The sequence below is a fragment of the Dama dama genome, chromosome 14, assembly GCF_033118175.1.
Source record: "Dama dama isolate Ldn47 chromosome 14, ASM3311817v1, whole genome shotgun sequence".
Classification (NCBI taxonomy): domain Eukaryota; kingdom Metazoa; phylum Chordata; class Mammalia; order Artiodactyla; family Cervidae; genus Dama; species Dama dama.
Window position 1 is genome coordinate 4,543,182 of NC_083694.1, and position 16,386 is coordinate 4,559,567.

A 16,386-nucleotide genomic window follows, 5' to 3' on the forward strand; every position below is an offset into this window, starting at 1 on the left:
AGACGCTTGCAAAAGGAGGAAGTCAAAATAAACAAAAGAGGGAACCACTCTGGAAGTGACAGGTGCAACAGATTAAAACCCTGTAGTTAACACTGACTAAGCATTGGAAGGGGCCGATAGCCCTTGAGGACAAATACAAGCTGAAATAAGGAAATATCTGAAGTTGAACTGACCCCACACTGCCCACAACAGCTCCAGAGAAATTCCTAGCTATATTTTCACTACGATTACTTTTTAATTTTGCTTTTTAAAATTTAACTTCTTTACTACTACTTTAATTTTAATTTTTATAACCTACTATTACCTTGCAAAAAAAGGCCCTATTTTTAAAGCAACTTTCATATATATTAAAAAAATTTAATTGATTTTGTTTTGTATTTTTTATATTGCATTTTCTAATTTATTTTTTTTTATATTGTATTTTTGAGAGTCTAACCTTTATTCTACATTTTTAATCTTTGCTTTTTGGTGTTTGTTATCAATTTTGTATCTTTATAAATCTAATCTTCAGTATCCATTTTTCACTTAGGGATGTGATTACTGGTTTGATTGCTCTCTCCCCTTTTGACTTTCCCTTTTCTCCCCCAGGTCTCCTTTATCTCCCTCTTCTCTTCTCTATGTAACTCTGTGAACCTCTCTGGGTATCTCTTGCTGTGGAGAACTGTTTCACCATTAACCTTGACATTTTATCATCTGTGCTGTATGGATGGAGAAGTCTTGAGGCTACTGTAAGAGAAAAACTGAAAGCCAGAGGCAGGAGGCTTAACTTCAAAACTTGAGAACATCAGAGAGCTCCTGATTCTAGGGAACATTAATAGACAAGAGCTAACCCAAAAGTCTCCATACTTGCACTGAACAAAGCTCCACCCAAGAGCCACAAGTTCCAGTGGAAGACACACCATGCTAATTCTTGCAAAGCAGGAACACAACCCTGGGCATTAAAAGACAGGCTGGGCCTTTGGTGTCAGCAGCCAAGCAGTCCACACATCCTTGTGGCATTTTGACACAGCTGTCTTTTGTTTTGAGGAGAGAGGGGTTTGTGGTGTGCACAGCAAGGCTAAAGCATGAAGCCCAAAGCAGATGCACTTCTTGTCCAGATCTGAGAGTAGTATTGCACAAGTGTGTGCTGGACCTAGAGATGATATACTAAGTGAATATCTTCTGGAGTTCTAAGCACTTGGCCTGCATTGCCTGCAGTCCTCCAAACAACCTCTGAAGGCAAGTAGGAGAGATCAAGCCCTGAGCCTTGGAGTGGGAGCACTGATTCTAAGACCCTAGATTATCAGAGAACTAACCCTCGGGACTATCGAATAGTGAGCACTCACACAAAGGAAACCACCTGAATACAAGACCTGGCATCACCCAACCACCAGTAGCACCCTGTGCAGGATTCCTCATCTAAACAAAAAACAGAACAAAACACAAACCCAGTCATCAGCGGACAGGATTACCACCTCACTCAGCCTTGCCCATCAGAGAAAAAGCAAACAAAGCAAACAAACAAAAAACTCAGCACAAATCTCACCCTATATGAAGATTCTTAGAAAAGTCCAATCTTTCAAGACTGAACCAGGAAGAAATAGAAATTTTGAACAACCCAATTACAAGCACTGAAACTGAAGCTGTGATAAAAAAAATCTCCCCCAAAGCAAAAGCCCAGGACCAGATGGCTTCACAGGAGAATTCTATCAAACATTTAGAGAAGAGCTAATGCCTATCCTAAAACTCTTTCAAAAGATTGCAGAGGAAGGAACACTTCCAAACTCATTCCACAAGACCACCATCACCTTGATACCAAAACTGGACAAAGACAATACACAAAAAGAAAACTACAAGCCAATGTCACTGAGGAATATAGATGCAAAAATCCTCAAAAAATTTTGCAAAATAGAATTCAACAACACATCAAAAAGTTTATATACCATGATCAAGTTGGGTTTATTCCAGGGGTGCAAGGATTCTTCAATATATGCAAATCAATCAATGTGATACACCATATTGACAAATTGAAAGGTAAAAACCATATGATAATCTCAATAGAAGCAGAGAAAGCCTTTGACAAAATTCAACACTGATTTATGATGAAAACTCTTTAAAAAATGGGCAAAGAAGGAACCTATCTCAACATAGAAAAGGCCATATATGATAAGCGTACAGCAAACATTATTTTCAACGGTGAAAAACTGAAAGCATTCCCCCTAAGATCAGGAACAAGACAAAGGTTTTCACTTTCACCGCTATTATTCAACATAGTTCTGGAAGTCCTAGCTACAGCAATCAGAGAAAGAAAAAAAAAAAAAAAAAGAAAAAAGAAATAAAAGGAATCCAGATCGGAAAATAAGTAAAGCTCTCACTGTTGTAGATGGCATGATACTGTATATCAGTTCAGTCTGGTTCAGTTGCTCTGTCGTGTCCAACTCTTTGCGACCCCATGAAACACAGCATGCCAGGCTTCCCTGTCCATCACCAACTCCTGGGGTTTACTCAAATTCATGTCCGTCGAGTCGGTGATGCCATCCAGCCATCTCATCCTCTGTCGCCCCCTTCTCTTCCTGCCCCCAATCCCTCCAGCTCAGGGTCTTTTCCAATGAGTCAACTCTTTGCATGAGGTGACCAAAGTATTGGAGTTTCAGATTCAGCATCAGTCCTTCCAATGAACACCCAGGACTGATCTCCTTTAGGATGGACTGGTTGGATCTCCTTGCAGTCCAAGAGACTCTCAAGAGTCTTCTCCAACACCATAGTTCAAAAGCATCAATTTTTTGGCACTCAGCTGTCCTAACAGTCCAACTCTCACATCTATACATGACCACTGGAAAAACCATAGCCTTGACTAGACGGACCTTTGTTGGCAAAGTAATGTCTCTGCTTTTTAATATTCTATCTAGGTTGGTCATAACTTTCCTCCCAAGGAGTAAGTGTCTTTTAATTTCATGGCTGCAGTCACCATCTGCAATGATTTTGGAGCCCCCCAAAATAAAGTCTGACACTTTCCACTGTCTCCCTATCTATTTCCCATGAAGTGATGGGACCAGATGCCATGATCTTAGTTTTCTGAATGTTGAACTTTAAGCTAACTTTTTCACTCTCTTCTTTCACTTTCATCTGGAGACTTTTTAGTTCTTCTTTACTTTCTGCCATAAGGGTGGTGTCATCTGCATATCTGAGGTTATTGATATTTCTCCCGGCAATCTTGATTCCAGCTTGTGCTTCTTCCAGCCCAGCGTTTCTCATGATGTACTCTGCTTATAAGTTAAACAAGTGGGGTGACAGTATACAGCCTTGACATACTCCTTTTCCTATTTGGAACCAGTCTGTTGTTCCATGTCCAGTTCTAACTGTTGCTTCCTGACCTCCATACAGGTTTCTCAAGAGGCGGGTCAGGTGGTCTGGTATTCCCGTATCTTTCAGAATTTTCCACAGTTTATTGTGATCCACACAGTCGAAGGCTTTGGCATAGTCAACAAAGCAGAAATAGATGTTTTTCTGGAACTCTCTTGCTTTTTTGATGATCTAGTGGATGTTGGCACTTTGACCTCTGGTTCCTCTGCCTTTTCTAAAACCAGCTTGAACATCTGGAAGTTCATGGTTCACGTATTGCTCAAGCCTGGCTTGGCTAATTTTGAGCATTATTTTACTAGCGTGTGAGATGAGTGCAATTGTGAGGTTGTTTGAGCATTCTTTGGGATTGCCTTTCTTAGGGATTGGAATGAAAATGGACCTTTTCCAGTCCTGTGGCCACTGCTGAATTTTCCAAATTTGCTGGCATATTGAGTGCAGCACTTTCACAGCATCATCTTTCAGGATTTGAAATAGCTCAACTGGGATTCTATCACATCCACTAGCTTTGTTGGTAGTGATGCTTTCTAAGGCCCACCTGACTTCACATTCCAGGATGTCTGGCTCTAGGTGAGTGATCACATCATTGTGATTATCTGGATCGTGAAGATCTTTTTTTGTACAGTTCCTCTGTGTATTCTTGCTACCTCTTCTTAATATTTTCTGCTTCTGTTAGGTCCATACCATTTCTGTCCTTTATCAAACCCATCTTTGCATGAAGACTATATCATGTGAAATGCTGGGCTGGATGAAGCTCAAGCTGGAATCAAGACTGTGGGGAGAAATATCAGTAACCTCAGATATGCAGATGACATCATCCTTATGGCAGAAAGTGAAGAGGTGCTAAGCTTCTTCATTAAAGTGAAAGCTAGTCGCTCAAGGGTCTGACTCTTTATGACCCCTTGGACTGTAGCCCACCAGGCTCCTCCATACACGGGATTTTCCAGGCAAGAGTACTGGACTGGGTTGCCATTTCCTTCTCCAGAGGATATTCCCCACCTAGGGATCGAATCCGGGTCTCCAGCATTGAAGGCAGATGGTTTACCATCTGAGCCACCAGGGAAGTTTGATGAAAGTGGAAGAGCTGGCTTAAAACTCAACATTCATAAAACAAAGATCATGGCATCTGATTCCATCACTTCATGGCAAATAGATGGGGAAAAAACGACAGATTTTATTTTCTTGTGACTACATCCATGAAATTAAAAGACCCTTGCTCCTTGGAAGAAAAGCAATGACTAACCTAGACTGCATATTAAAAAGTAGAGCTTTACTTTGCCTACAAATGTTAGTATAATCAGAGTTATGTTTTTTCCAGTAGTCATGTATAGATATGAGACTTGGACAATTAAAAAGGTTGAGTGTCAAAGAATTGATGCCTTTGAACTAGAGAAGACTCTTGAGAGTCCCTTGGACAGCAAGGAGATCGAACCAGTCAATCCTAAAGGAAATCAACCCTGAATATTCATTGGAAGGACTGATGCTGTAGCTGAAGCTTCAATACTTTGTCGACCTGATGCAAAAAGCTGACACATTGGAAAAGAGCCTGAAGCTGGTAAAGGTTGATGGCAGGCAGAGAGGGGAATGGCAACAGGGATGAGATGGTTGGATGGCATCACTGACTCAATGGGCATGAGTTTGAGCAGGCTCCGGGGGGTGGTGAAGGACAGGGAAGACTGGTATGCTGCAGCCCATGAGGTTGCAAGGGTTTGGACAAGACTGAGTGACTGAACAATAACAACGACAACAATATCTAGAATAAAGGATTCTCAAAACTTAACAGTGAAAAACAATACAGTTAGGAAGTGGGCAAAAATCATGAATTAACTGAAGAGCACATATAAATGGCAAATAATCACAAGAAAAGTTGTTCAACATCATTAATTATTAAGGAAATGCAAATTATGACCACAAGCTATTACTGCACACTTATTAGAATGGCTAAAATAAAAAGTGGTGACAACATCAAATTCTGGCAAGAATGTGGAAACCCTCATTAGGTGAACACTGTGATACATCCGTACCATGGAATACCACTCAGCAATTAAAAGGAAAAGGCTCTTGACATGTACAGAAACTTGAATGGATGTCAAAGAAATTATGCTGAATGAAAGAAATCTAATATCCAAAGATTTTACTGTATCATTCTATTTACATAATAGTTTTAAAATGACAAAGTTTTAGAAATGGAATCCAGATTAGTGGTTGCCAGGGCTGAGAAATAAGGAGATAGCCAAGAAAGAGGTGGGTGTGGCTATAAAAATTCCTTGTGATGATGGAATTGTTCTGGATTTTGACTCTGGCAGTGAACACACCAACTTAGATATATGATAAAACAGTACAGAACTGACTAAATTCACACACAAGTATAAACATTTGAATAACAGGAGTGGGTTGTATCAACATCATTCATTTAGTGGCTCTTTAGGAGATGAATGTTGGTTCAGCCATTTATTTTTTGTAAATTTTTGGCAAGTGTTAACATTTTTCAGTTAAAATTACTTATGGAACTTGCTTGGCACAGAGTAAGGGCTTAATAGATAGAAGTGAGAATTCAAAATTGTCTTCCAGTGGATGTTTTAAATTGCTTTTTCCCCAACTAATACTTAGTAATATCTTGAATTCTCTTTCTAATTTAAAGCGAATTCATGGTGAATGTGTTTGTTTTCCTTCATTTCTGGTAAGGCTGAAATTTGGTTGTGCTGTGATCAGTATTACACCATAATTTACACAGCCCTGGAGAGAGTCAGCACTTTGGATTTTGAACACTTAAAAAAACTCTTTACCCACCGCTGAACTTGCTGGGAAGTTCATTTTCAGGCATTTCCCAAAATTCATTGTCTTCTTTTAATAAACATCAGTATATTTCCAGTTATTACTTACATTAAAGATGGAAATTATACAGGTAAACCCTTGTTTTTTTGTTGCCTTTGTCAGAGATATAACACAGGACTGGATGTGTCTTTTGGCAATAAAATACATTCTGAATATTCTTAAGGTCTTCTGGAACCTTTCTCTCTTCATATTTAACCACTCCTGACCACTTCACAGTCTAGTGCATGATTATTCAGGACTTCAGGCACCACTCTTCCCTCTTCTAACAGATTAGAAAGACACCGAAGGGTGACTCATTAAGTGTGTTAGGTAAATCAGCAATAACTACAAGGAATGTCTTGCTCAAATATTGTCTGAGTACTATTTTCAGTTCAGTTCAGTCACTCAGTCATGTCTGACTCATTGCGACCCCATGGACTGCTGCACTCCAGGCGTCCCTGTCTATCACCAACTCCTGGAATTTACTCAAACTCATGTCCATCGAAATGGTGATGTCATCCAACCATCTTGTCTTCTGACATCCCCTTCTCCTCCCATCTTCAGTCTTTCCCAGTATCAGGATCTTTTCAAATGAGTCAGTTCTTCACTTTAGGTGGCCAAAGTATTGGAATTTTACCTTCAGCATCAGTCCTTCCAATGAACACCCAGGACTGATCTCCTTTAGGATGGACTGGTTGGATCTCCTTGCAGTCCAAGGGACTCTCAAGAGTCTTCTCCAACACCACAGTTCAAAAACATCAATTCTTCAGCACTCAGTTTTCTTTATAGTCCAACTCTGACATCCATATATGACTACTGGAAAAACCATAGCTTTGAATAGATGGACCTTTGTTGGCAAAGTAATATCTTTGCTTTTTAATATGCTGTCTATGTTTGTCATAATTTTTCTTCCAAGGAGCAAGTGTGTCTTATAATTTTATGGCTGCAGTCACCATCTGCAGTGATTTTAGAGACCCCCCAAATAAAGTCTGTCACTGTTTCCCCATCTGTTTGCTATGAAGTTATGGAACCAGATGCCATGATTTTAGTTTTCTGAATGTTGAGTTTTAAGCCAATTTTTTCCACTCTCCTCTTTCACTTTCATCAAGAGGAGCTTTAGCTCTTCTTTGCTTTCTGCCATAAGGGTGGTGTCATCTGCATATCTGAGGTTATTGATATTTCTCCTGGTGATCTTGATTCCAGCTTGTACTTCATCCAGCTCAGCATTTCTCATGATGTACTCTGCATATAAGTTAAATAAGCAAGGTGAGAGTATATAGCCTTGGTGTACTACTTTTCCTATTGGTTACCAGTCTGTTTTTCCATGTCCAGTTCTAACTGTTGCTTCCTGACCTCCATACAGATTTCTCAGGAGGCAGGTCAGGTGGTCTGGTATTCCCAGCTCTTTAAGAATGTTCCAGAGTTTGTTGTGGTCCACACAGTCAAAGGCTTTGGCATAGTCAATAAAGCAGAAATAGATGTTTTTCTGGAACTCTCTTGCTTTTTTGATGATCCAACAGATGTTGGCAATTTGTTCTCTGGTTCTTCTGCCTTTTCTAAATCCAGCTTGAACATCTGGAAGTTCACAGTTCACATACTGTTGAAGCCTGGCTTGGAGAATTTTGAGCATTACTTTGCTAGTGTGTGAGATGAGTGCAATTGTGTGGTAGTTTGAGCATTCTTTGGCATTGCCTTTCTTTGGAAGAGTCATATTTTCAGGCCCATTTATATTCCTGAGCCTTTTCATGCTTGTCTTTCCCCACTGGGCTTTAGAACTTCAGGAAGGAAATAACTTTCTCCAACAGGTTCTGTTTTTTAAAATTTTGTCCTGCTGTTGGCAGTCCAAACTAATAACCAAAGTGATAACTTTTCCTAATAGTGTTTCTCAGGAATGGCTTCCTCTCACACTAGTATCCAAGCTCCACTGGACTTAATGTTCAGCTTGAGCTAACTCAAGTTTTGCTTTGAGAGTTGTGGAGACTTCCACTCTGAACCAAAGTGCTTTTTTAAAAAAAAAATCCCTTATTTATCTTGTCACTCAGAAATTAATCATTTACATCTCAAGAGAGCAATTTCCAGTCCTAGCACACACACAAAAAAAGATTGGGGTTACGGTTTGTAAATACTCTCAGAGTTCTAAATACTCTCGAAAGTCCCACTGGCTTGTGGCGTCAGATCTTGATGATAGTATTGAGGTCTCTAGTGCCCTTTGACTTAGTTGATTGCAAAAGTCCTCATTCTGCCCTGTTCCACTCAGCTTCTTCCTAACTGAGGAGGAAGAAGCTCTCAGTTCAGAGTTTTGACCTGCGTTTTTTTTTTTTTACCCTGGAGTTTTGCTGACTATTGTGCAGCTGAACTCATTTGGAGAGTGCTGCTGCTAGTTCATTATCTTCCTTCCAGATATTTTCAGGTGTAACCTGTGATCTTTGGGCTTCCATTGGTCACAATTGTCAACACTTACCATGAAGCCTGTGTCAGGGAGAAAGTCTCCAGTTCTGTACCTCTTTGGGATTCTGACCGTGCTCCTCTGCCTTGATGGCTTACAAGGTGAGTAAAATAGTTGCGGGTTCTCAGGTCCCAGAAAAGCCATTAGAACAGTGTTCAATTAATGGCAAGAAGGTAGTTAAACCAATAAATTGCAAATATATTCATTCCATATTAGGAATTTTAAAAGTATGATCAACTTGAAATGATTTATATTGCTTTGTGGGAGGTATAATAACTTGTTTTACTAATGTCAATTTCAGTTAACAAATTGCTTTACCAATGTTATAATAAATTGTTTATTAACTTCTATTTCATTAATGGAACAACTGAATTCCCAAAAGTTTTCAAAATATTTTAGTACTTTTAGATTTATATTATTATTAGAGAAACAGCTGTTTTGTTTGAATTCCTGGGGGTCTGCCCTAGTAAACAGATAATGAATTGTGGGAATGAAATAAACAGCATGGGGAACATGGTCAACAGTATTGTAATAGCCTTGTATGGTGACAGATATTAACTAGATTATCACGGTGAGCATTTATAAAGGTCTTCCCTGGTGGCTCAGACGGTAAAGAATCTGCCTGCAATGCAGAAGATGCAGTTGCCATCCCTGGGTCGGGAAGACCCCCTGGAGAAGGAAATGGCAACCCACTCCAGTATTCTTGCCTGGGAAATCCCATGGACAGAGGAGCCTTTTGAACCACAGTCCATGGAGTCACAAAGAATTGGACATGACTGAGCAATAGAACATGAATGCATTTTATAAGGTAAATAAATGTGCTATATACCTAGATTAAACATACTGTTGAGGTCAATTATGTTTCAATTAAAAGAAAAGAATAAACTGCAAATAATATTGCTTTCATAATTATACATAAATATGAACTCACAAATGTTTATAAGTTATTAATTTTTAAATTAGTTTATTACCCTCAGACATAATTTTTGTTTCTAATCCATTGGCATGTTATTACCATCTATTAAGCAAAATTTAAATTGTAATTGTTACCACTAATTCTGAGAAAATTAACTAGAATCTTAAGTCATAAGTTATATGTAAAAGAGCTCTCTGTAAATGACATTTTATATATGTAAAGTTTCATTCTTTGCAGTTTGGTAATGTTTATAAATTAATCAGCACTGAGAAGATTTGATAGTACTTGTGGGACTCTATGGAGAAATGTGACTAGAGCATTTAATTGTGCTTTATATAAATGAAATCTGTGCATTAACGGTGATTTTTTTAAATCAGAAAATGTGATTTCTTTTTTTCCTATTGATAACTTAAAATATGTACAAAGCTTCAAATACTTATTACTCAGATTCAGCAATTATCAACTCATGGTCATTCTTGTTTTCACCATATCCACATTCATTTTGCCCACTCTCTATTTAGAAGGAAATCTTGAACATTGCTTCTGAATATTTTAGCATGTATCTCTAAAAGATAGACATTCTTTCTTAAAAGCTATCACAAACCATTATAATATTCAAAATTAAGTAATACTTACATAAAATCAAGTATCTAGTTTTCAAATTTTCCTGATTGGCTTATTTATAAATATTTTTGTAACTGTTTACTTATACAAATTAGAATCCAAGTAAGGTCTATACATCACAATTGATTTATATGCCTCTTAAGTTTCTTTTAATGTATAGATCCTTTCCTTTTTCTTATATGATTTTTCTTTTGTCTAAGTTAATTTCTAAAGAGGATATGGTGGTATCATTATTTTGGAGGCTTCTTCTGCAAAAAGATGAAAATAATTGAGAGAAGGCTAAAAGTTAGGCAAAAAGGTCAATATAGGATTATAAACTTCTTCAAGTGTTTGGCTAGGAATTGGACCTGATGATTTTTTAACCTGTTTAGTAAGTAATAGATTCTCTTTCATGTATGTGTGTGTATGTCTATGTGTGTGGTGTATTTATTCTACCAATCTTCCACATTCATCTTTGAATTTCTATTTCCATTTTGTCTAAGTCAGTAAAGAAAGGCCATATACTATTCGTCAAGAAGTCTTGTGAGTTACTCATTTATCTTTTGAATAAGCTCCTTCCTTTTTATTTCCTTAATTCCTCCATTGTTTATGGAATTATGCCTTTAACCTAGTCTATTGTTTAAAACCTGTCATAATCTGATCCCAGCTTCATAGCCTACCTCTCACACTTGTCCTCTATGTGATTCTCTAGTTAAACTAGCCTATTAACCAACCATAAATATTCCCATGTGATTTGCTCCCTCTCATTCTTGCTAACATAATTCCCACTCAATATAAAATGCCTCTTCCATGCAGCTACTTATCCAATTCCAATTCCTGACCCTAGAAGGCATTTTCCTGGCATATTTAATGCATGGGACTCTTTCTCCCTCTTCTTATAGTACATATTTTCTGCTTTCTTTTGACATTTGCCATACTCTGCCTGCTATTTTGACTTAACTATTTATATGCCATCCTCCCTATTTTAACGAGGTTCCAATATGCCCCTTAATATTCTCCATGGAGTTTAGTGCAACAATCTTATGTCTATTGTGTTAATAAAAAATTATTTCATGTGAGCCTCAAGAAGGGCTATACTTGAGCTCTAGACTTCCTGTATAGGTAACATCACCTTCTCACAAATATCTGTTTGGGAACTGCCCTTTTCAGAGGAACATATTAAGTGTCTGTGGTGTGGAGAGGTATGAAATGTGCTCCCTGCCCTCAAGATGCAAAAGTAGAATAAAGATGTGTCCGTCTACTTATTTATCTGTCAGCACAGATATACACACACACATACCCTGCACTATAATAGCCAAACCAGTGAGACAGAAAATAGAATGTCTTTAACATATTGAAGACTTGTACTTCACTCATTGTGTGATTTATTTGCTTAGTCTTTCTATTTATACTTTATTGATTAGATTAGTCTGTTCCTTCATCTGTAAATGAGGATGACAATGACACTCAGGTAAGGTTTTTTTGTTTTTGTTTTTAGAATTAAATGGAATGTTGTAAGTGAAGTGCTTAACACAGTGCTTAGGGCATAGATTGATCCACCTGTTATTGCTAACAAGAACTATAGTTCAGAGAAACCAAAGATTGTTGTGTGCCAGGGTTAGTCAGGTACATTCACAAATGTGATAGTATGATTTGTAAGAAAAAAAATATTTTTTGGTCATTTGGTCATTCAAAAAATGTGTATTTGGTCTTTGTCCAAGGTTCCTGGCTCACAGCTCCCCAAACTCTGATAATATCCTAAGTAAAGATGGTGAGAAAAGTGTCTAATGAACTAACTTCGGGACCCCAACTAAAGATGGGTGCTCAAGTCACTTCAGTCGTGTTTGACTTTTTGGATTGTAGCCTGCAAGGCTCCTCTTTTCCTGGGTTTCTCCAGGCAGGAATACTGGAGTGGGTTGCCATGCTCTCCTCCAGGGGATCTTCCCAACCCAGGGATCGAACCCACATCTCCTGCGTCTCCTGCACTGCAGGTGGATTCTTGACTGCTGAACCATGAGTAAGCCCAAAGATGGGCACTGGTTGCTAATCATATGATTAGAGGGTTGGAATTATCAGTCTTACCCTCTGCCTCTGGTGAGGAGGCAGGGGTTGGAGGTTAAATCAGTTGCTAATGACCAATACTTTTATTAGCCATGCCTGTGTGATAAAGCCTCCATAAAACCCCCAAAAGATGGGACTTAGAGAGCTTCTGGTTGATGAATATGTAGAGGTGCAGGGAAACTGCATTTCTGGAGAGGGCATGGAAGCTCTGTGCCCCTTTCACACACTTTGCCCTTTGCGTCTCTTCTGTATGGCTGTTCCCGAGTTATACCCTTTTACAATAAATCTGGTAACTGAAATATTTCTCTGAGGTGCTCTAGAAAATTCATTGAACCCAGGTTTACTCTATGGCTTTTATCTTTTATTTATAGAAGACACAAATTATGAAAGCTTTCCAAGTCCTGATAAACCTAAAGTCTGTTTCCTAAAATTATGTGTATTTACCAATGTATTAAAATTATTAACTAAATTCTCCAGGGCTTTGTGAAATTTGATATAATGTCTTTATATGGATTAATTCTTATTTCATTATCAAAGTAATTTCAGAAAACATTTTCTAACATTCTCTTATATAAAAGATGCAAAAACATAGAGTACTCTTGGGATTGATGGGTACGGAGGTGCTAAGGTATTCTGGATTTGCACAGTCCCTGCAAGTTTTCACAGAACAATGTCTCTCCATCACAAATGTTTCTTTAGTAACTTTAGTTAAAAAAAAAAGAAAGACTGACTCTAAGCTTTAATTACTGAGAGTCTTCCACTGTCCCCAAGTAGCCCATTCTCTCTGCTGAGGCAGTGTATTGCCAAGACCGTGGTCTGCGTGGAGCAGAACTGCACTGACTCAGTCCCTCCCTGTGTGAACTTGGGAAAGTTACTGTACTTCTCTGTGTTTCCTCATCTATGAAACAAAAATAATAGTAATAATGCCTACCTCATAGCGTTGTTTGGGAGAATTAAATGAGTTAATATTTGTTAAATGCTTCCAGTACTGCCTGACATTTTATAGTAAATGCTTATACACATATTTTGCTATTTACACTTATTGAAAAAAATAATTGTATACAAGGTGAGGATCAGTTATCTTTCCCTCAGATACTCTTATACATACCTCCTTTCCTTAATTTCCAGCCACATGGCAATAGAGGAGAACAATCTTTCTTTGGTGTTTCCTTCATAGCTCAGTTGGTAAAGAATCTGCCTGCAATACAGGAGACCTGGGTTTGATCCTTGCTTTGGGAAGATCCCTTGGAGAGGGAAATGGCAACCCACTCAGTATTCTTGCTTGGAGAATCCAAGCAAGAGAAGCCTGACAGGCTACAGTCCATGAAGTCACAAGAGTTGGACATGACTTAGCAACTAAACCACCACCACCACATTCCTTCTTTGTGAATTATCCCAATTATCTCAAGGGCAGTGAAATTGATTGGGAAGGATAAAAGTCTTTCAATAGATTACTTTAGTTGAATGCTGTTTTGTTTAATGTGTTAAAAAATAACAACAACAGAAATCTCTTCTCTCTCTTTCACCATTGAAGGTTGTAGTTCACCACCTGAAATTAAACATGGAAGCTTTACATATATCGAAAAAGGAATATTGAGAACTGATGTGGTTGAGTATGAATGTCAGGAAGGATATACTCTTGTTGGAGAGGCTAGAATCTCCTGCTCATTTTTAAATTGGTCACCAATGGCTCCTGAGTGTAAAGGTAATCTTGGTTCCCCGGGGGAAGAATAGCACTAAGAGATAGAGCTACTGTGGAGTAATTCAGAAGTGACTCTGAAAGAAAGCGTCCCAGCCAGAGGTAGAGTTGTCACGAGCATGTGCTTGAGCCTGAGTGAGGTCCACTGTGGTTTAATTCCCACTTATCCAAGAAATGGCACCCTCAAATTCTTGTAGAGGCCAGAATCTTTCATGGGAGAGTTGACTGATAGGGTTGACCTCCTTATTGGGAAAGTGGATATTATGGCAGAATAAGGAAAATGTTCCTAAAGGTTATTTAAATAATTTCACTCATAATAAATCCAGGAGCTGAGTTACTGGTGCTATTTTTATTTTACACAAGAGGAAACTGAGGCAAGAAGAGAGGTGCCATAGGGCAGAAGTGAACAGCTCAAAACAACCCCTAGGTTCTCACTCTTGCTCTGCCACTGCAATTATGTGACGTGGGGCAAGGCATTTAATTTCCCTGGGTCTCAGTTGCCTCATCTCTAAGATGAGATAACCATAGGGCCTCCCTCACAGAGTTGCTGAAAGCTTACATTAAATGATGTATATATTGTGTTTGCACATAGGTGATTCCAGCCAGAGCTCCATAAATCCTTGCCAGTGTTGGTAGAAGTAGTAGTAGTAGTCTCTCTGTAGCGTAGAAAGGAAAGGTAGAATTCAGCGATGTTTTTATCCTTTTTAAATGATATTATTAGTGTTAAAATGTGTTGTATTTGAGATACTCACAATGCTAAGAAAATGTGTCTTGATTACAGCTCTATGCCAAAAACCAGAAATATCCAATGGAAAGCTGTCTGTGGAGAAGGATCAGTATGTCACCCCTGAAACTGTCACTGTCAGGTGTGACCCTGGCTATAGGATGGTTGGTTCCCAGAACATCTTTTGCTCAGAGGACAAATCTTGGAGTCCGAATGTGCCCAAGTGTGAGAAGGTGAGTAACACCCAATGAATTTTATGTCATATGACATCTCAAAATAAATTAAAGGAAAATGGGATGGTTCATAAAATAGAAAAACAAATAATATATCCTAAAGGGCTATCTCAGTTGCGGGGGGTGAATTTATAAGGGGTCTATTGGCTCTTTCCACTTTACAGTAGGTCATCTCAGGTGTGTGAACAGAAGAGTCTTATTGACCAGATACCTAGCGTCTCGTATTTCCTCCAATAAATTGTGTGGTTTTGCTCCATTTCCGGTTGGTCAGCAGGACTGACATGCTAGTTGTGTTTTTGGGTGGTTTTGGGGGATTTCCCTCCTGCTTATACTTCTCTATGCTTGACACTGATGCTGATTGTTATTTAAGAACAGATACAGACTGAGGTCTCAGGGAAATATTTTTCTAGGATCCAGAGTATTTTTCTGGAGTTTCCTACCCATCATCGGTCCTGGGGTTGTTCTTCATCTTCCAGTCTTCCTCATGCCTTGAGACTTCCTGAGGAAGCGCACCCTTCACAAGGATGAGGAAACTTTCTGAAATCACTCTTTTTGTTTCCTCTTTCAGGTAGGTGATGAAGTTTGTGAGGCAGTCTTGAAAGGCCAAAAACTCCTAAAGTGTCTCCCGAATACCTGGGAGGCGAAGCTGGCCCTGGAGTTACGTAAATTGTCTCTGGAGATCGAAAAACTGGAGCAAGAAAGACGCAAACAGGAAATTGCTTGAGGCTTTCTCTTGGATACATGCTCAGGAAAGGAGCTGCAGTATCAATATACTTCACTGTGCAGGATAGTTCTCGCCACACTCACACAAAATACAGTATTTTTTACCCTACTAACTTCTACAGTTGTGACTTTTGTATTCTTTGATTGGCTGTAGGATCTATAGTGATGCTTATTCCTGATGCTGATAACTCATATCTTCTCTCTTTTTGCTTCCTGACCAGTCTGCCTTGGATTTACCAATTTTATTGATAAATGTTTTATGGCTTAGAATGTGGCACTTGCTCGATATTCCATGTATTCTTGTAAAGACTGTGTGTTTTGCTGCTGAGTGGCACTCCCTATAAATGTCAGTTAGATGGCTCCAGTCTTCTCTGTCCTGGCTGATTTTCAGTCTATTTGTTCTATCAATGATTGGAAGAAGGGGTATCAAATTTCTCTTTGTATGTTTGCCTATTATTTCCTGCAGCTTTTAGTTTTTGCTTCATATATTTTGAAGTACTATTATTAGGGGCATTAATGTTTAGAATTTGTATCTTCTTGATAACTGACCCTTTTTCATTATGTAATAAACTTCTTTATCTTTCACAATGTTCTTTGTCCTCAAATACATTCAAACATAATTTGGTTGATATTAATATAATCCCTTATCTTTTATTTTTTGGTAAATTTCTAGGATAAATTTTGAGAGCCAAAATATATAAATTTCAGTAGCTACATTTAAAAAGTAAAAATAAACATTTGAAATTAGTTTCAATAATATATTTTATTTAACCCAAATTTTCAAAATAGAGTCATTTTGATATGTACTCAATGTGAAAATTATTAGCA

At 38.3% G+C, this 16,386-nt stretch overlaps 1 protein-coding gene across 1 annotated transcript; it reads left to right on the forward strand.

Annotated features, from left to right (window-relative positions):
* The first annotated feature begins 8,389 nt into the window (after nt 1–8,389).
* On the forward strand, nt 8,390–16,146 carry LOC133068981 (apolipoprotein R-like). The gene is made up of 4 exons (XM_061159995.1): nt 8,390–8,700; nt 13,714–13,884; nt 14,660–14,835; nt 15,404–16,146. Exons 1-4 carry the CDS (start codon nt 8,616–8,618, stop codon nt 15,557–15,559), a joined length of 588 nt encoding a protein of 195 aa, XP_061015978.1. The 5' UTR covers nt 8,390–8,615; the 3' UTR covers nt 15,560–16,146.
* Nucleotides 16,147–16,386: the final 240 nt, after the last annotated feature.

Bases quoted from the DNA above. Each gene is read 5' to 3' on its own strand.
- LOC133068981 (XM_061159995.1), top strand. From the start codon at position 8,616: ATGAAGCCTGTGTCAGGGAGAAAGTCTCCAGTTCTGTACCTCTTTGGG. The intron at 8,701-13,713 runs GTGAGTAAAATA...TCACCATTGAAG, and splicing joins CTGCCTTGATGGCTTACAAG to GTTGTAGTTCACCACCTGAA. The intron at 13,885-14,659 runs GTAATCTTGGTT...TCTTGATTACAG, and splicing joins AATGGCTCCTGAGTGTAAAG to CTCTATGCCAAAAACCAGAA.